This window comes from Terrapene carolina, unplaced genomic scaffold, assembly GCF_002925995.2.
Source record: "Terrapene carolina triunguis isolate 2854851 unplaced genomic scaffold, T_m_triunguis-2.0 Scaffold179, whole genome shotgun sequence".
Classification (NCBI taxonomy): domain Eukaryota; kingdom Metazoa; phylum Chordata; order Testudines; family Emydidae; genus Terrapene; species Terrapene triunguis.
In genome coordinates this window covers 10,458,360-10,479,725 of record NW_020664530.1, presented here as the reverse complement: position 1 = coordinate 10,479,725, position 21,366 = coordinate 10,458,360, and the positions used below count along the sequence as shown (strand labels likewise).

The following is a 21,366-nucleotide window of genomic DNA, read 5'->3' as shown; positions in this document are numbered from 1 at the left end:
AAGCAGAATTTAGCCACAAGACAAAACCAAAGCATACTTTCACAACTTAAAAGATATACAAAGCCACTGACAACTTTGCCTCTACAATTAAAGTCACATGTATTTTTTAAATTGGGCCCATATTGACATAGTTAGAGCAAAATAAAAAAGTAAATGTAATTATATTCAAAAGTAAGATGTGTGAGTTGATAGAGCTAATCTTGGTTACTAACTTTAGATAACTGCTAAATTAAAGAAAAAAATAGTCACAATACACTTCACCTTCAGGCTGCTCGTTATTTTTTGAGGTTTGCTGAATCTTTTTCTCCCAGTCATTACGCTGCTGAATCCAATCGTCCCTGTAACCATTGCTAATCAGTTTGCTGAAGTTTACTGGTTCATTGTTTTTCTGACCAGGCCTATACAAAAATAAATAAAAATAAAATATATATCAGACAAGAGTTCAGAAATAAAACATAAGAAAGAATTGGCAGCAACCATTTTATTTTACAGAAAGGAGAGTGGCATCTTATACCAAGTTCTTTTATATGCAAGTAAATAACAAAAACAGAAATGTCATTTATATTATTTATTTTCCCATGGTTTAATTAGCATAATATGAATTTAACATGCTTCTTATAAAATAATGCCATAAGGTTTGCATAATCAATCATAATTAACCATAGTTTTTATCATAATTAAGAGACAAAATTTTGTAGTCCTCATTCAACAAAACTCAATTAATGGGAGATTTGTGTGATTGAGGGCTGCAAGATTTGGCCCTATAGCAGAATGGTAAAGTGAGATGAAAAGGGTAATTCATGTCAGAAATGGAGAAGTAAAGCAAATAAAAGTCAACAAGTTCAAAAACTAGATTCCTAAGCAATGTTAACTCTAAGGGTATAGCTACACACATTTTGGTGTGAGCCTCCCAGCCTGGGTTGACAGGCTTGGGCTAGCAAGGCTCATACTAGCACTCTAAAAATTGCTGTACAGACAGCGCTTTTAATTTGCGGTTTAAGCTCTGAAGCCTACGGAGAGGGGTGGGCTTCAGAGCATAGGCTTCCGTCTGAGCTACAACTTCAAAGTGCTGTCTAGACAATTGCTTTTAGAGGGCTAGCCTGAGTCCCATTACCATGTCTGCCAACCCAGAAAGGCAACTCATTCTAAAATGCTGTGTAGAAATACCCAAAGTTACATAAATGTGGCATTTTCTATTTCCATTTTTGCCATTATATATACATAATGTTTTTGTTCAAATTATTAAGCATAGATTATAAAACATATTGGAACTATACATTTATTCCTTTGTATTTTATAATAATTAAAATAAGTATTCTTTTAACAACTTGAAACCATCTAATTACACGCATAGCTAATTGATGTAATCACATGTTCATATCAGTTACCCTGGTTCTCCCTCCTATAGTTTGTTACACCACTTGTGTCTTGTCTTAAATTAGATGGTAAACTCTTCAAGCCACGATGGTAACTTAATGTGTCTATACAGAACCCAGACCAAACAACAGTCTCAATCTTAACTGGATTCTTTGCACACTACTTTAATACAAATAGTGATAATGGACATTATGGTCCATTCACTGGATTGCACTGAGAACCAAAAACAATCACTATTTTAAAAAAAACTCTTCTGTTTTAAAAAAAAACAACAACAAGAAAGTACTGGATGTGCACAATAAACATCACTGTAGGAACCTAAAAGTTTTGAATGTACTGACTTGTGTGTGCTTACTTTTTCAATTTTGTAGTTATATTTAATGGTACATCCTAAAAATTAAATAACATGACTTAAGTTACTTATAAAACCATTTTAATATTTCAGATAGTACATGTGGTAGCCTGAGAGTCAAAGTAGCTCAGGCCCATTACAGATATAAACCCTGATCCCACAAACATTTATATAAGTGAGTAAAGTTAAAATGTTTTCAGAATCAGGGCCTTAGTTAATACAATGTGTGTGCTACTTACATAGGTGGAAAATAAAGCCTATTTCCCCCGTGGAATTCCTTATTTGCAGTAGAGGGTGGTATTCTGTTTGGGTATTTGGGGTTTATAGCAGGAAGCTTTACCTGTGTTAAAGAAAACCTAATTTAACAACAATGTTATGATTAAGGAAATATACATGATCAGGGGACATCAGAAAAAGGGATTACTTTGGTAGCTCTAAATATCTTCAGTATTTGCACAATTCAAGGAACTAGCAGTAAGTTTAGGGAAGTAAATGATAAAACTGAAGAAAATGTGGTAACCTTATTTATTTATCACTAGTTATATTAGTAGGCTTTTAAGTGACACCACTAATAAATCTGCTGAGCCATAAGCATTTCTCTCTGACAAAAAAGAGTTGTAGTACCTTTCTAACTAAAACTAAGCCGCCAAATTAAAATTTAGCAGTCAAAGCTTCTCATCATGGCTCAGTCCACTGCATGGAAGAAATGAAAAAACTTTGAAGTTAAATCCTGGTCTGACTGAAGTCAATAGCAAAGCTCCCTTTGACTTCAGTGGGGTCAGGTTTCATCCCTGGTTTAAGAACCACAGTCCATTTGGTAAAGAAACATAGGGTCTCCCAGACAGTAATAAAGCCATTGTACTATATTAATCTGAGGTGGGAAATTCCAAATAATATAGACACACTGAAGGTGGCCTCAAAACTGAGCTTTTGCCCTCTTTAATTATGTAAAAGGAAGACCTGAAAGGTGGTGGTTTTTAAATTCTGCTTGTTTATTTACACTGCAAATTCAGGTTCAATCTAGCATGGAATATTCTTTGATACTTGGAGACCTAGTGAAATGGTCACATCAAAAGAGCCAAGAGAGTAAACAATGAGTAACTAAAGAGAGACAGGAATCTTAATGGGACTGTTTAAAACTGTTTGTATGTGTTAACATCTTTATCCAAAATGTTAATTAGCAAGTGAAGTTACAGGAAGTCTTGGTTAAAGGTTCAATACCCTTGCCTCTTCAATTAAGGTGCAGAAGTCAAAATAAATATTCCCCAAACCTCTCAGAGGTCCTTCAGCAATAATAGAGAAGACCAAACCTGACTTTCCCAATATTTCTAAGGTTAAAAAAATGCAGAAATGATGTTTTAAAACATTCTTTTAAGCTTCCTTTATACATCATAAATAAGCTAAAAATGGCACAAGCCCAATTTTTAAAGGTCACCTCTAAGAATTTTTAAGATCTTCTTTGTGTATTCTTTAGATTATTAGAACCAAAAAATATGTTCAAATATAATTTATCTACTAAAATATCTTATGTAGCTAGTTGAAAGTCAGTGTTACCATGACATTCCAACACACCAGAAGATATAGATATAATCACTGCTATCATATTATTACAAAAGCTTCAAGACTGGATGATTAGAAGTGAAGTATATTGCTATATAAATTAGCTGTGTACTACTGGGCATAGAGCCATACTGTATCAAGTTGGATCTGATCATTACAAGAAGATTATATATAATTGTTAAAGTACAAAATAATAAATATCAGAAATTGCAACTAGGTTGCAAGCCTTACAATATAATTTATTTTTATATAGTAACATTCATATGAAAATATAATTGAAACACCTCCAAAACAAATGCAGCTTATTCTTCTAAATACAAGTAAATTATGGAGGATGCAGGTAGCCTATGCAGATGTGATATGGTATGAATGAAGAGGAGTGCAATAAAAATGTGAAACGATTGAGCATGTACTAATTAGGAGGCCAGTGAAAGACAAGATACAATGAGAGGTGGTGAGGAGAGGAGGAAGAGGAGAGATGAATATTTGATGAGTGTGAGGAACTGGATCATTTCCCCTGCACCTCTATTTTATGGAGGACATATGAAGTCTAGGATAGAGCTTTTGGACTGATTCTGAAATGGAAAGACCGGGGTGAAATCCTGGCCCCCAATAAATGGCAAAACTTTCAATGACTTCAATGGGGCCAGGATTTCACTTAAGGTGATGGATTCCAGCGTCTGGTAATGAGTAAGATGATGGGGTTATTTCATTGTGGACAAAATGATTGTTGAAGAGTTGGGGCTTAAAAATGAAGAGATGGGAGATACTGTTGTCAAAATGAAAGGAGTTTACATGAATATTAGTTTTATGTCATGGTGTCTTTTACCCAGACTTGGAAGTTGTAAATTCTAGTGATTTAGAATCATTCTCCTACACTATCAAGTACTGAAAAATTGAGGCTCAGTTTTTCTAAGTGATTTGTTTGTGCTTTATATTTCAGAGTAATATTCTTAGGTGCACTGAATCTGTCTTATTGTTGCCTTCCTCTATCTTCATTATCAGCATTGTGAGTATTTTTTTTTATTTTTATCAATTTACATTTTCACAGTTGTGGGAAATTATGCAGAGTCACACAATGAGGGGGTCAGACAATAAATTGTTTAATGACAGTAGACACTGAGATTCAAAAAGTTAAAGCTTTATAACAGTTCAAACACAACCTGTCAACATCACAGCTCAAAATATACAAAATAAATAGCCTTAAATCAAACACTAATGAGATCTCAAGCAGCATTTTTCTAAGGCCTGATCTCACTGGAGGGTGGAGGGGAGGGGAATCGATCTAAGTTATGCAACTTCAGCTCAGTGAATAATATAGCTGAAGTTGACATACTTAGATCTACTTACCGCGTGTCTTCACTGCGGTAAGTCGACGGCTGACGCTGTCCCGTCGACTCCGCCTGTGCTTCTTGCTCCGGTGGAGTACCGGAGTCGACGGAAGAGCGCTTGGCGCTCGATTTATCGCATCTAGACTAGACGCAATAAATCGACCCCCGCTGGATTGATCACTGCCTGTCGATCCAGTGGGCCATGTAGTCAAGCCCTTACTTTGCTTATCCGTAAATTTTGATTAGTATTGATGGAAATATTTTTTCATTGATATGTATGTGTATGGTGAAATTGACATATATTGAAATTTGCTGATAAAAATCTAATCCTGCTGACCCTACACAAAGAGTACCACAGAAACACAGTTTGATATGGTTATGTATATTATGAACAGCAGATGGAACGAGAAAAACAGTCTGGTTTTGGCAGTGGAAAGAAACAGGAACATAAGATGGAAAAAAAAGAGAAGCCTAAACAATTACAAAAAGTAGGACAGGGAAAACAAAGTGCAGAGGTAGGCAAAACCCTACTGCTTTTGATTTTCATTAATCATTTTTATTTGACTTGAATTTCAACAAACAGCCACATTGCAGCTGAAGGCCAAGGAATAATTCACTGAAGGTGCTTCCTGAAGCTCTGAAAACCTTACTTGATTATGGAAATGAGAAAACTAAAAAGCTATTTTGCCATACTTATTGTGTAGACTTGTGCTCAGACTGTGATCAAGGCAGACTCTCATATTTTCATAGTTAATTTTGATAATTCTCCTTTTATATGCATTTCATGGGAAAACATGAAACAAATTGTATGTAAATCAAAGATTTCCTTAAATTACAAATGAACTGGAGATCTCGGTTTCTCAGCTAGAAAACAGCTCATTCTTCATCTTAGGAAAATCTAACTAAATTGGGACAGATGTTGGATTTACGTTCAAAAATATAGTTCTTCTCTTCTCTATGAAAAGTTTTTCCAGCTGCCTTTATGCTAAGTATATATGAATCATCTGAAAGCCATTCAGGCTGCTAACCCACTTGGATAAAACAGCAGTCTCCAGGGCTTCTCAGGCAACAGCCACCACAGCAACAACTCAAAGAAGCCAAACTAGAGAGAATGCTATCGGGGACAATGAAGCCAAATGTCATTTGCTTTCTGCTAAGGAGTACAGTTCTTTACATTACTAGTAGCTGAAAGCTCAAGCAATCACACGGGGGAAATTTGTACAGTCATCTTTGTAAAAAAGCAAAAAATGGCGGAGAAATTAAAAATTTGGAGGGTAACAAACTGAGAATCCCAGTGACAACCGAATGTGGTGATATTCTAAACATAATAAGCTCTCGGCAATGCCTGCAGCTGTTTCCATTGCTTCACATTGACTGAAAGACATTGTAGGCTTCAGAGTGATGTCGGGGGTTATTGTGTGTGCTGGTTCTGTCGTTGTGTGGGTGGCTGTGTTGATTTGTGTGTGGCTTGTACTGTGCTGGGAAATTTCTGTTGATCTGTGCTAGTGGGAAATGCGAAGCTATGTGTGTATGCGGTTATTGTGTATGCTGGTTGTGTTGTTGCATGCTTGGTTTTGAAGAACTGTGCCAGTTAGGCCAAGTAACTCAACATCTGTTCAGTCTCTCTCAAGCAACCAATGAAACTGTTGCATGAAAATTAGCTGTAGAGTAAGGGTGATGATTGGTTGAGTTATCTCTGATATCACAGAGATCTAGGACTCTTGGCATGGCATAAATACATGCCTTGCTGTAGCAGGGATGTAATTCATAAAAGTCAAAATGGCTGAGAACTTAAAAAATTGGATGGGAACATTCTGCAAAACCTAACGATAACTGAATCTGGTGATATTCTGAACAAAAAAATATAGCTTATAGCTGTTTTCATCACTTCACACTGGCTCTACAGACATTTTAGGTTTCAGCGTTACAAACTGTGACAATCATCGAATCTTATTACTGTATATAGATACAATATTAAAAGCTGTGTAACTGTGGTTCACTATTACTATATTTTAAAGTCATTTTATGGAACAGTGGGTCATTTATGTACATTCCAGTGTAAAGTGTTCCAATTTTTTTTGGAGACATTGACAATTAAAAAATTCTGTAAATAAACACATTTCTTTACATATGTTTTTTAAAACACCATCAATTACTAAATAATATAATTCTTTTAAATGCTCACATTTCATTATTTATGCTCTGCTTATTTTTGCATTTTCCTTAGCAATGAAGTTGATTCCAATGGGTGAAATTCCTCTCTGTGTAGGATATCAGCACAAAATGTATGCATAATTTCAGTCTGAATAAGTGGATCATAGGCCTTGTGCTAGCCTTTTGCATAGGAGTGAATTTCACATTCAGGTTCTTAGTTTCAAACATTACCTGGGAATGATTGTTTAAAAACAATTGCTTTCACTGAAGTTTTTTAAAACTTTGTAGATGAGTCTACTGGCCCTATATTTTATAAAAACGTGTCAGAAGCACTTAATTTTTCTAGGAATAAAGGGTAAAAAAATATGAGGAAGCAAAGAAATTTTAAGGTATCTATACTTGAAACCTACATCTTATTGTTAAACCTTTTTGCTGTTGCTTCTCATATGCTCATATTGTAAATAATGAGCTTTCCTATGTGTTAAATAAAAATAGATGAATTTAAGATTTCTGTTTTTAGCAACAAGAGTGAGAGAGAGGAAAGAAAGCTGAGTAATTAATGTGGTTCAAATAAAAATCGGTAGTAATATTGCACATCTCTGTGATTTAGTGTTAAAGCCTTATTCAAGTCTAGGAGTTCTGAGATTACTCTTTAGAGTTTTTAAAACTAGTTTTTAAATTGTATGATGTGTCCTGCTAACTATATATAGGAGGATTCTGACATAATTTTACTACTGAGCTCAAATATAGTCATGGGGGAAAACAGGTTTCTTCTTCCATAGTAACGGAGCAAGACCAGTAGTTCACTTGGGAGCTTATTTTGAGTTCCACTGCGTATCAGTTGGGAATCAAAGACCAGAGATAGAAATGGCCAAAGCACAGAACTGGTACACAGGAGATTTGAGTTTTAGTACCAACTGTGTCACAGACTCCCTTAGGGACTTGAGCAAGTCATTTACTCTCTGTATCCCAGTTTTCCTATCTGTAAAACTGATGACAATGACTGCCTACTTTACAGGTGGCGAGTCTTAAATCATTAATTTTTATAAAATCCTTTGAAGTCCTTGAAGATAAGGCACTATAACAGTGAAAAATAACTGCATTATAAAGCATCTCTAAAAAAAGGAAGAAGATTGAGTGACAATGATCAGGTTATCCTTTTTTAAAAAAACCTTTTTAATTTTTGATACTGAACTTAGTTTTTAAAAATGTGTTTGAAAAATTTTAATTCTAATCACATACCTACTGCTAAATCTTGAATAAAAGTGATTTAAAAATGCATAATTCCCAAGAAGTTGTTTACAATACAATGTAAACTGTCCTGTACACATAACAGAGTTAATAGATGAGATACTAGGAGATAAGTCTTAAAAAAAGAAAAGAAAACAAGAGTAATTTTAGCCCTAGAAGAAATAAAATTTTAGAAAAGAAGTTGAGACAGTCAAGTGCTGTATTATAACATAAATTAAGTCCGCTTTTGGGAACAATACTTTTTGGAAAGGCAATATGTACTCTTGGACAGTATTGTAAAATGATTACTGCATTAGGCAAATTTCTTTTCTGTCAAACCACACCCCTATGTTAGTGATATACGCACCTCTTTTGTGTTGCCCACATGGACCTCAACTTGAGCAGCATTTTCCTGATAGGAGAATTAGTGAATATTGTAACTTATGCAAGAGACATGATTTAAGATGCTTGCCTTTTGTAAATTGCAATAAAATTTACTGATAGTTGTTGCAAAATTTGACTTGCAGGCTATCACAGGTAAAATGGGGAAAAAGACCAGCCCTGGAAACATTGTATCACTGCCTTAGGCAAAAGGAGTCCCACTGAAATACCCTTGCATACCTCTCAATCTGCCAATGCTCAAAAAATGAAATAATGGCTAGGAAGGAGGGGGAGAAAAGTTACATTTTAGGATGGTTATGTTAAAAAAAATCTGTACCAATACCTAAATGTCAAATTTCAAAGATTCAAAACAATAAGGCAGCATGATATAGTGGCTTGGGAACTACACTAGAAGTGGGAGGCTTGGGTTCTATCCTCAGCTCTGTCGCTGACCTAGCGTGTAATCCTGGGCAAGTTGGTTCATCTCTTTGTACATCTGTTTGTCTGCATTGCCCGTTTAGATTGTAAGCTTTTTGGGACAAGGTGTGTGTCTTTCTATGTGCCCACACAGTGCCTAGAATAATAGGACTCCAATTTTGATTGGGACACTTAGGTGCTACTGTAATGAAAATAATTAATAATGTGTTAATGAGGCCATTAGAAGATGCTGCACTATCACTAGTACGCTGTTGATACTCTGTTCAGCATCTCTTTCCTTTAAACTTTGATTCCATGATTTCTTAGCATTCCTCATGCCAAATCAATGTGAGGTCATCATGGATGAAATCTAGCTGGTTTAATTCAATTTATAACATGAAATCTAAATAAAATTGAAAAGATGCTGGTGGTGGAGAAACATCTTGAAAAGCTGATGTATATTACGACTGCTCCTTCCAATTAACAGGTAATGTTTAGACTGTTTCTAAATGGTTCACAGTTTCCAGGTCTTATTGAATCCTTCATTGCAGTTTCTCTGATGTAGGCCTCATCACTACAATTAACGTTTTTGTTATTTTCATGTTGGACTAAGGTAATGTGATGTACTTAGGGTTACTGTTAATAACCACTTGAAACCATCAGTATAGCATAGCTAGCTATTCGCCTTTTAAGAGGGCAAAATCCATGTGACCATCTAATACCAGTGTTTCATGCACTGGCTTTCAACTTTCTTCTGGGTGCAATTAAAGATGCTGGTTGGTTATCTTTAAAGCCCTTAAAGTCCCAGGGCCTAGCTATCTCAGAGACAGGAAAAATATATATTTTGCAATTCTGCTTCTCCAAAAATACCACTTTGAAAGATTCTCAGTCCTAGGTCTTAGCCTCTTACAATAAGATTGGTGGAACTCTGCTAGCTCTTAGGCTTTTGACCATTAAAGGCAGTAGTAGCAGGGCAAAGCATGTTTCAGGCCTTAACTGGTTATCATGCATCAACTCTACCCAAGTCCAAATGCTCCTCTCCAAATAGTTCACTTAGTTCTGATTGCATAAGACGTGAAGCTCCTACTAACAGTAAACCAGAACAAGATGATTAACACATGATAAAAAAAGCCTTAAATAAAAATGAAAGAAAAGGTACAAAGTGAAAGACATCTCAAAAGATAATAGGTAAACTCTGAATAGAAGTAGGTGATAGAGAATCCTACAGCATAGCTTCTCAGAAAAAAAGAATTACAAAACAAGTAATTTTCTCTTCTCTAAAAATATAATCTATACAGGATTCTCACTCCTGAATAGTAAAAATTTGAGGGATGTCTTCCCCACACACCAAAAAAAAAAAAAATAGTACAGCTGCCACAATAAGGCCAATGCCTATAATATGACCTGGGAAAGTATAATTTTTTAAATAAATACATAAAGAAGGCTACCTCTCAATAAATAACATCAGACATAATTCAAATCTTTAGAATCGATCACTAGTCAAGAAAGTTGATATAAAAGTTGGCTAACTGAAAATAAGAAACAAAAATACTTGGGGATGGGTGAGAAAGTTTGGCCACCTCTATTTGTGAACAAGTTCTAGAGCACTGAACTGTTGAAATCGAATTCCTTCTTGAAACCTGAATACAAGCAATAATTATATGTAAGTATGCAGAGAGATCACTATGTAGCTGCTACATATATGTCTGTGATGGAAACATTCCCGACCCAGGCAGCAGTGGTCATCTTATCTTGGATAGAGTGTGGACATGGCTTAGCTTCATGTCAGCCAGGTCATAGTAATGAGAAATGGAATCATACAGAACTTGAAGAATATTAGCAGGACAGTATGCTCAGTAAGGTGGAACTCCAATATCACATTGGAGAGGAAGTGAAAATGAGTCTATAGCAATACCACACCCTTATGAAATTTGGCATAAGGCAGTTCAGTCACTACAGCAGAAATTTACTTAATCTATGAGCTGAAGTCATTGCCACCAGAAAAATGAAGTTCCATGTAAGAAATTCTTCTATGTAAATTACTTTAGGGGTCAAGAGAATACAAACCACCAGCCTGTGGACACCTTGCCTACAGATCTCTATCATGACAGAAGCTATCCAGTTAGAGAGAGAGGTCTGGAAATGGGATGGAACAAGGTGTCCTGGTTCTAAAGTGATTATCTGAGGCAAGACTCTCAGCTTGATTGGACTAACTTTGACCATCTGCAGCAGAGCTGAGCACCTTATTTGTCTGAATCACCAGGAAACTTAAGATCAAACTTAGTCTTATCTAAGGTCTGCCATTAGCTTTGTTACAAATGGGATCAGGTGGAAGGCATAAAGGAACTTCTCACCCCAGGGAATGGAGAAGTTGTCACTTGCTAATGTGGTCTTTTCTTGCTAATGTGGTCTGTCATTCATAGAGGACCAGTAACTTCTTGTTCCAGTAAATGGTGAAGAGATTCACTTTCAGCATGGCCCACCGAAAGATCAGCTCTGCCCCCACAGTGATACAGAGACCACTTGTGAAGATCTGTCATTGTTTGACTCAGTATGTCTATGATCATGTTCTTTTTCTCTGCTATGCATATGACAACCAGGATTGTCTTGAGACAGAATGCACTTTCCACCTGCAAGGCTTCTGGATACAAGAAGCCCTGAGTCTCACACATCCTAGTGCCCTTCTCCAATATAGAATGTGGTGGCCTGCTTGTCCGTTTGAATCAGGATCACCTTTTGGGGGCATTTTGAAGCTCCATACAGCATTCAGGATTAGAGCTGGGTGAAATTTTTTGGATGAATAATTTATTTGCTAAAATATGCAGTTTCAGTTGACCCAAAACTATTTGCAAATTTGAAGCAAATTGATTAAATAGTTTCAGCTACAAAAAAAAAAATGAAGGAGGAACCCTCCTTATAAAGGTTACCCCAGTGGTTAGAACACTCACCTGGGCTGTGTGGGAGACACAGGTTCAATTCCCCTTGTGATGGGCTGTATCTACCCTGCACTGACCCATCTGGGGTTAACCGCACATTGTGGGATGAAGAGGCAGTGCCCCCTCACTCCTGTTGGCATGCTCAACCTGGAGACAGGATATAAAAGGGAGTGACCCAGCTCAGTTTGGGCTGGCTGAGGAGAAGAGTGGACACATGCTGCCAGCTCCTGCCAGGGAGTTACTGGCGCTACAGACTGTGAAGGCCAAACCAGTGAGATCAACAGTGAAACCCCCATTGACCCTGGAGGATGAAAGTGAGCCAGAAAGCCAATGTCCCCAGGGGAACTGACAGAGCAGGAACCAAGGGTAGGAAGCGATCCAGGAAACATGACTGTTAAAATAGGAAACTGAGCCAAACTGCAGACCACTGATTTCACAGGGCCCTGGGTCGAGACCCAGTGGAGAAGGGTGGGCCTGGATCCCCTTACCCCACACCTACCACAGGGTGTGGGCATTGCTCAGGGACTTTGGCTGTTAGGCCATGCTGCCCCAAGAGCAAGAGCAGCCCCAAGGAATCTGTCCAGTAGGCCAAACTGCCCTGCTTTGTAGGCTAAGACAGCAGTACCTACTCTAGCCACTTGAGTCATAGCCCCTTATTTGTGGCATGCAACCGGACACCCTGTGGCATTCTTTCTCTGCCTTATGTGGAGCAGAAATTTGAACTGGGGTCTACCCCATTGCAGAAGTACACCCTAACCAGTGGACTATGGGATATTCTAGTGTAGAGCTTTCTCAGTCTCTCCTGTTGAAGCTGTTCCACTTTGTATGAGTAGTCATTAGAGCAAGGACTTGAGTCATCCACAGCCTACGAAAGTGCTCTAACCACCAAGCTATAGAGTCATTCTCACACACTTTTCCTGGATCAGTGACCATTCATATTCATTCGCTGTGACAATTCATACATTCACATCACATGCCTCCAGATGTCCTAATGACACATATGGGTGAGCATAGCATCAGTGAAGAGGGAGCTGAAATCTTTCTTAAGGACTGAGCTTTGTTCACTTAAATGTTACGAGTCTTAAAAGTACCAAGAGCCACCTTGGCAGAATGTGGCTTTGGAAAAAACTGCAAATTGTACGATTGTATGATTGACATGGAACTTGAACACAATCTTTGGCAAGAAGCTTGAAGTGAGGGGGGATGAAGGTTAAGGAAAAGATCTCCCAGGCCCCAGTTTTCCTGGACATGGCAACTGTCAGAAACCCATCTTTTAATATCAGGAATAAGAGAGTTTCTCATAATTCAAAAGATAAACACACAGAAGATTGAAGAATCAGCAGTAGAGCCCAGAAGGGAACTTTGTTTTCTAGACTGGACTAAATAGGAACCCTCCAAGGTAAAATGTTTTTGCACTTGTCCTTAAGGGTTTCCTTAAGTACATCCTTAAGGGTTTCTTTCTATGACTGCAGCAAACAACTTTTGTACCCTAAAGAACTGTGTCTAATGATTCTGAACTTCAAAATGGCACTTTGCTTTCAAAATTTTAAACCAAAGATTGTTCTGTTTCTGCATTCAGAACCTTAGCTCTACCCTAGCAGCTAACTACAAATTATCTAAAGCATCACCATCAAATAAGGAAATGGAAGACTTATTGGAATTTTGTTTAAACAGCATTAAGAATCCATTTGTAAAAGTTCAACAATATAGATTGCAAGGCCACGATACTAGAATAAAAATTATTCCATAATGCTCTCTCCATTTTTTTACTAGAAGAATCTGTAAGAAGGAGAAAATATTTGGAAGAAAGGCATTCTTAAACAATAACAAGATAGAAAATCTTTATGAGGGGGGCAAAGAGGTAAAACTGCTATGAAAGTGGGGCATGCCATGATATTTCATGTTAAATGGAAAATTCTTCATAACTGCCACCGGAAGAGATCCACAAACAAGTAGAGAAAAATCACTCTTGAATCTTCTGCAGCCAAGACATTTTCTTCAGTAAAGGCAGACCATTTCCCCAACCTATGCAAGTAGTGTTTAGATTGAGTAACCCCTCAGAAACACATTCCTCCTCCAACTTGTCATAGAAGTCAGATATGTGCTCACCTTCCTCTTTAGGGTCTAATTCATCAAGGTACTTAGAGCAGAAAAATCCTGAAGGAAAAAGCTGAAATGACAATGCATGAACCAAGGGCTCTAGGGAGGAGGACAATAAGGTAGGAACCAAAATAAAATTTAAACTAGAAAGAGTTAAGTGGTCAGAGATATCATCTTAGATATCTTAGGGCATTTAGCCTATGGGAGTTAGTTTTTAGATTTAGCATCTTTGAGTCAAATTCAGCAGTGGTGAAAACGGTGGCGTAAATTACATGATGGTCCTCAACAGATTAGAAAGCAGGTCTAAGTAGCATAGTGTAATGTATTCCAATTTCAGATTCAGTGGAGCTACAAAATGAATATAAATTACTGACTTGGAATGCTGTGGACCAAATTATGGCCTTGGTACAAATAGTCAAAACTCCCATTGAAATTAACTTGTTATGCCTGCTCACCCTGGGGATAAACTTGGCCCCAGATGTGTTGACAACAGTGGGATCCTAAGCAGGAGGATCAAGGGACCTGTTTTATCTTACACCCTCCTGTTTTCATCCTTTTAAAAATGAAAAAGCTTCCTCCCCTGCTTACATCACCTTGAAATTTAACCAGGAGGCTTCCTTGGGAGCTTCTATTTTAAGTATTGGTTATTTAAGTCTTCTTGGGGACTGGATAGTTCAGGAAATAAACTTCATGTCTCTAAATTATTATCTAAATTACAGTGTAATCACCTGACAAGTGTTTGATTGCTTATGTGGAATGACAAGATGTTCCCTGCCCAGTTCTGTATGGACAAATATCATTACAGGAGCCCCAATTCCCAACTTCACTAACTAGTAGTTTCAGCAGAATGCAAGGTAATTTGGCCCAAATTTGCACAAGTGACTTAGGTTCACAACTTGAAATACCTAGAGCCTGATTTTCAGAAGTACCCCTTTGACTTGAAGAGAAGTGGTGGTGTTCAGCACCTTTGAAAATCAGGTCCCAGGTGTCTGAAACAAAGCATGAAAAAATTGAGCACCCAAAATTAATGAACATGTAAAAAAAAAAAATGTAGGCTTTAACTACCATCACAGGTAGCTTCAGCCAGGTCAAGATCAATCCAAACTAGAAGGATAATGTGTGAAAAATTGCACTAATGACTGCTTGTGCTGTACCTATTTTGTGGATAAATGGAGGATATCTGTTTCCAGAACTGGTACCAAAGCACTTTTCAGAGTATTTCCTCAATTAAACTAAACACAAAACCCAAACAGTCCCCTGAACATTCACCTGTCTCTAACAAGAAAAGATCCAGAGAAAGGCCTATATTGGCAGAGAGTGAATAGAAAATAAACTGCATTATGAGAGATGACTGGAGAATATTTCACTTTAATTAACTTTGCAGTATACGAAATGTACAATGTGACTGAAAAATGCATTCCTGGTACAGTATGCTGCAACAAGAACACTTCATGACAGAACTATGTATTTTAAATCACTTCTGTAACTTCAGTACAAAAATGTGTTGTTCTAATGCACTGCCACTCCCCTTAAGAAACAAAAAACCCACTTAGTTTTTTTCAGAAGTTTTACACCAAGAAGAAAGTCTTTAAATCGTACCTTTTTTTTCTCTTTGTTCTCCTTGTCCTCAGCATCCCTCTGCCAAATACTTTTCATATCAAAATCAAAAGGCCCTCTTTTTGTTTCATAGTTACCATTGAGCTGATCAGACTTAAACTCTTCATGAACCATGTAGTCAGGCACTGAGGAAACATGGGCTCTGTAGACCAAGGTTTCACAATTATTTTTCTATATTATTTTTCTATTGCAAAAGTATTAATTCAAAACATAAAATTTAACAGACTAACAAAAGAGAAATACAGTGGATTATAAAAAGTTACACAGCCTCCATGGAATCAGAGCATACTTACTTAGATTCATCATCTGGTGGTGGTTTACTGTGGTGTGTATACCAGTCAGGTGCAGCATAAGCTACTGGGGATGTTTTTCTTGTACTAGGTGTAAAATGTTTCAACAAATCTTAAGTTAAAAAAAAAGATACATTAATGCTGTAGTATTTTCCAGGGTTATAAATTAATATTTTTATGTTGCTGTTATCTTTTACTAAATTTTTTTTATAAAAGAAATATTTCTATTTGTAGCCCTTACTGAGATTCAATTGGACAATCAGAACTTTCACTACTTTTTAATCCTAATGGGATAGTCACCAGCAGTGATTACCCACAAAGCCAGCAAGTGGCAATAGTTTTGACGGTCTGGACAATTCATTTTTTCAATATTATTTCCAATACTGTATTTCAATTGTATCAGGTATCTCATTTTACATATCTTGACATACAGTTGTATAATACAGTGCCTGATAATACATGTGGATGTATTTCTCATTTTACAGACTGGGAATCATTGAAACTCTGTGGAAAATTTATGTCCATTTAAGTTTTTCACATCTTCAATGAGCTGAAAACAAAATATATGTATAATACAAACTATTTACTTGCAAAAACTGAAAAGTAATTTTAATAAAACCTTTACAGACTTTTTCAAATTTTATGACAATTTCACCTCCCCCCCCCCCCCACAAGTTTCAATGCTAAAAGGTATATTTTTACAGTTCTAATAAACCTTTCAAAGTTCAGTACCCAGGCAGATACTTTCTCTGTTAAACACAAAATAAATTGTTCAGATCCCCATGTAATGCAGCTAACCTGCCAAATAATTTATGCTGTGGTTAGAATATATCAGCATTAACATACCCAGATTTTATCATAAAGGCTTAACAATGTTCTAAATTCAATTTAATAGGACTAGAAAAAGCGTTCCGGATCAGATGGAATATACTTTAAGAGCTAATCAATGGATTTTAGCCTAATAATAATATTTTAGCCATGAAAGATGGAAAAGGAAGGGCACAAGCTGAAGCAGAAAACTGTTAAGACTCAAACAATGAAGTATTGGGGTTATTGCATGTGACATTAGATTATAACGATTACATTTACCGATAAAGGTTTTTGCATTGTTTTCTTGAGGATTCAACATATTTCAACAACATACAACATTTCCCTTTCTACAGTTTCCCCTCAAATGTATCACTTTTAAAATTGCTGGAACAGTCTCCAGTTATATTTGTCAAATGTTTAAGCTTCCCAAACCACCAATAATGCTCAAATGAACTGAGATTCACCAGGTCGGCCTCCTTGCTTTGCCAGCTTTACATATTCTGAGTCTGTGTCTTTGATCCATTTCCTGCGGCTCCCAAATGTAATTTCATTGTGATACTCTCCGAGGTTGCTCAGACCTGGGATCTGGGATGGTGGAGGGATTGGGATTTCTGAGTTCACAGATTTCTCTGATCGTTTCAGTGGAACATGGTAGTACCATTCTATAATCATTAAGAAAAAAATATTTAGGCTAAATGTTTACTGATAACATTACTGTGTCAAAGAGCAGATTTAATAATCAAAGTCCACATTAAATTACAGTGTAACATACTACATTTTATTAAAGATGTAATAGATATGAAATGCTCAATAAGAGAATAATAAATACTTGCTACTTCTAGGTGATCACACAAAAACTGTGATACCACTGTAGAGCCTTGTTTAAAAAGCCTTTAATGTTATTTCAAATTGTCACTGCAACTGTCCTACAATACAATGTTATGTATCTTCCCCATTCAGAGAACTAGGTTAATGAATACCGAGATCAGTAAAACGCAAGAAGACAGCAGTGGAAAGCATTAATTCTTTGGTGACCTTTCTTCCTTCAACTATTAACAAAAAACACTTTTCTGCTATCAACTCTTTACTTGTTTTAGTTAACTACTGAAATATAATCTGAAGAAATATAATGATTAAATTAAACAGAGCACTAGAGAGCAAGCCACTTTCACAATACACCTAATTTCTTCTAATTTAAGATGAGTTCCAAGCATTGCATGGCTGAGCAATCTTTCAGTGCACTAGACCCAGTCAGGTTAAGTCATTTGCTGGACATCTCTGCATACTGCTGAGGTGCCATTTTAAAAGACAACCTGAAATCAAGTCAGTTTCAAAAAGTGAGCTGGGAGTAGCTTGATGTACTACACCTGCCCTTGAATCTGACTCCCAAATTTTGTAGTTTTACACTCACATTTTCCTTTCCCCCCCGCTCAAACATTTCCACTCCCATTACTGTAGGAAAAACCCACACAAATAAGGGAAATGGACGGCTGACTATATGGGAAAAATGGTTAAACAGAATAGACACAATTGTGCTGTCAAAGCACAAAGTAAATATACAGGAAAAAAGAGAAGATTTTTATTTACTAATCTTAAATTATAACAATCTTAGATGTTACTTATAGCAAGTGTAGGTAAAACATGTTCAGACAAAACTGTGGTTTTTAAGTAAACAGATCTTCCATTGAAATCAGTTAATATATTCCATGTAATGGCAATGGAAGGAGTGTATAAATGACTATTAAAAAATAAAAGATCTTTCCTTAGTGGCAGAGGCAAGACGCATTAGATTGTTGGGTTTTTTTTCACCACACTTACTAATTGGTCCACCTGGAATGGGATGTTTCATCGAACTGCTCATTATCAGGAATCTTTTCATCCTAGTTAACTTGCTGGGTAAGTACCAACTTGGAACCCTACCTTATTCAAACATATTTGTTGTGTTTGTATTTAATACTTTAAGCCCAGCGAGTTTTCAGAGTTGAATTACAAACTCTTTAAAATTAGTTTATAATGGAAAATGCCAATGGCCTACCCATTGGCAACAGAAACAATTTGAGACCTTCTGGGACCCTCCTGTAAAAAGGACCCGTGACCCCAACTGAACAGGCTACCCTATGTTCTGATTTATAAACCAGACTGTGAAATTTTAAGGCTGGTTTTATCTCAGTTGAGTTTCTCTCAGGCAGCACTGGGGAAGCAGAACATCTGCACGATTTAGAAAGCAACAAAATAACTCTTGGTATGGAAAGAGCAAAAGGTTCAGTCAGGAGCAACAAACAAAAATCATGCTCAAATCTGTAGGAAGCGTCTGAGGAAGACATACTGCGGGGGGCAACTCTGTGATGTACCTTGGAATCTCCCATAAATCCTTAAAACTCTGTTAATAAACTAGAACAAAGAAAACACAAACTACTGATTTACAAGACAAATATTATTCCATCACTACAAATTCCACACAAACCACTACATTAAAAAAATTTAGTTAACTTCATCAGAGTAAATTCACTTCCTTCTTTCACAATGCTATTTATAAGAAAAAGTGACTTTTAGATCTGAGTTGACTAATTTTCTTGAAAAATGGTGACTGCTGCTGGGTACTACAGTATGCAAAACTGAAGTTTGGGAACAACCTTGGGTCTTTAGGCCAGTACTGAGGCATGTCCTGGAGATGATGTCATGATGCTCAGGGCAGATAAGGTCACTTGGTAAAGTGCATCTAACTAGCTGGATTATAGTGTGGGTGGCATTAGCTTCTGCCTTGACACAGGAGAGGGGGGTGTTCCAGACAAGGAAAACAGATGAAGGCCAAAATGGGAAATGGTTGTTTCCTCACATTGGTGAGATTGAAGAGCATCTCAGAGTCCTGTCTTGAATGTCTTGTGTGACCAGGCTAGAAAGAACCCAAAGGAAATTCCACTATCAGCCTCATCCTTCCCCACCAAAAATATCAAGGATTACGGCATTGAGGGATGCATGTTCCCCACAGCATAAAATGCTGATATAGTAGATAGTATATGTGAAGTCTCCCTTCTTAGGAAGCAAAGGGTTCCATTCATTTTTCATACCCAAGATATGTCAAAATGTGCATTTACATAAGGAGAACAAACAGTATACTTGCCACAAGGAGCATATCGGTTGGGGGGTCCAGAGGGCTCTTTGCTCATATTCCTCATTCCTCAAGCCTATATGAAGGAAGGGTCAAAAAAGGAAAGACAAAAATAGTTATTTAACAGGAGCGTAGACAACTTTTTTTTTATTGGGGCAGGGCTAAAGTTAATAATAAAATAACAACTGTTGAATATCGCTTCAGTGAGTAGCTTTGTACCAAAATTAAGTCTGCCCACTTTTAATTAAGTGAGATAAACAAACCTCTGTTCCAGGCTCAGGGGTTCCTGATTTGTTGTTCTTTTTGAGGGGCTACAGCCCCTCCAAATCCCCAGTTGTATTTGCCCCCGTTTAACCAGATGGTGCATAGCCCTGCCCCTCTCCCCAGGCTCCTAGTGCCCTACAGTCTGGCCATGACCAGCATAAGGCAGGGGTCCCCTGAACTAAAGCAGCCACCTGGGCATGGTGGGATTTAGCCTGGAAGCCCCCACCCCGAACAAGGGAAAGGGCTCAGCTTGACACCCCCCACCCAACCTGGTACCCACAGGGAGGCACAGACACTCCACCCAGACAGACAGACACCCCCACCCCCTCAAACACCCCTACCCCCTGACAGACACGCCACCCCTCCCCCCACTTTCGGGGTCCCTTACCAGGAGTGCGGGGGGGGGCAGGTCCCTTTGGAACTCGGCTCACGCGCGCGCTGGAAGGAACCGACCCAGCACCACGCCGCCTTCAGCAACAACCACAACAATCCCCGTTTCCACGGCAACGGGGACTCTTTCAGGGCCGCGCGTGGCGGAGGCGGGACTCCAGGGGCCAGAGGGAAGGGACGCGGACGGGCCCGCGAGCCGCTACGGACGTCGCGCGCGCGAAGGGGAGGGTGAGTGAGTGAGTAACGGGACCCGCCTCCCGGCAGGACCCCACCCCGATGGGCTGCGGCCTCAGGCGTGGCCGTGGCACGTGATGGGCACCGGCACCTGTGCGGGTGGTGTTAGAGCCTGGGTGGGGCTGTAACCCGTGGTCCGTCTACACTGCATAGCCCTTAGGGACCGCATGTAGCGCACAGGCACCGCCCGCCCCTAGCACCGGGATAACTTGCATTCTGATGAAGTGGGCATTCACCCACGAAAGCTTATGCTCCAATACTTCTGTTAGTCTTAAAGGTGCCACAGGACCCTCTGTTGCTTTTAGCAATGTAGAGGGTGAGGCGGGGCTTAGGAGGCTATTATTAATTGAGCTGGCTCCATCAAAGCTAGCTCGGGTATGCCCAGGCTTGCTGCAGTTGCACCTCTGATTGCAGCATACCTTGTACTGTGGCCCTGTTGAGTGCACTCCATGGTCTGTTCTGCCTCAGGGTGCGCTAAATGTGATTGGCATGTTGGTGACTGTAGGGTTACCATATTTTAATTTTTAAAAAGGAGGACACTCCATGGGGCCCTGGCCCCACCCCAACTCCGCCCCTTCCCCGCCCCACTCTGCCCCCTCCCCTGAACGCTCCGCCCCCTGCTCCTCCCCCTCCCCTGCTTCCCGCGAATCAAATGTTCGGGGGAAGCCTGAAACAGGGAGGCAGCAGGTAAGCTGGGGCGGGGTGCAGCGCGGCCCAGTCCGGCCCCCCTGGCCGAGCGGCTCCCTCCGGCGGCTGGCCCGGGCCAAGAGGCTCTGGCCCCGGCGTCTCCCGCCCGGCTCGGGCCCTGGGGCGC

The 21,366-nt window shown here is 38.6% G+C and overlaps 1 protein-coding gene across 1 annotated transcript in view; it reads right to left on the bottom strand.

Moving 5' to 3' along the window:
- LOC112117083 (uncharacterized protein C7orf57) overlaps positions 1-20,479 on the bottom strand; it is a 33,312-nt gene extending 12,833 nt beyond the window's left edge. The window contains exons 1-8 of the mRNA XM_026654032.1: positions 20,317-20,479; positions 19,677-19,740; positions 17,020-17,217; positions 15,749-15,857; positions 15,438-15,597; positions 8,372-8,416; positions 1,969-2,069; positions 262-398 (exon numbers count right to left, since the gene is read on the bottom strand). Of these exons, the coding sequence (XP_026509817.1) occupies positions 262-398; positions 1,969-2,069; positions 8,372-8,416; positions 15,438-15,597; positions 15,749-15,857; positions 17,020-17,217; positions 19,677-19,731 (805 nt within the window). The 5' untranslated portion in view covers positions 19,732-19,740; positions 20,317-20,479. The remainder of the gene's footprint in view (positions 1-261; positions 399-1,968; positions 2,070-8,371; positions 8,417-15,437; positions 15,598-15,748; positions 15,858-17,019; positions 17,218-19,676; positions 19,741-20,316) is intronic.
- Positions 20,480-21,366: the final 887 nt, after the last annotated feature.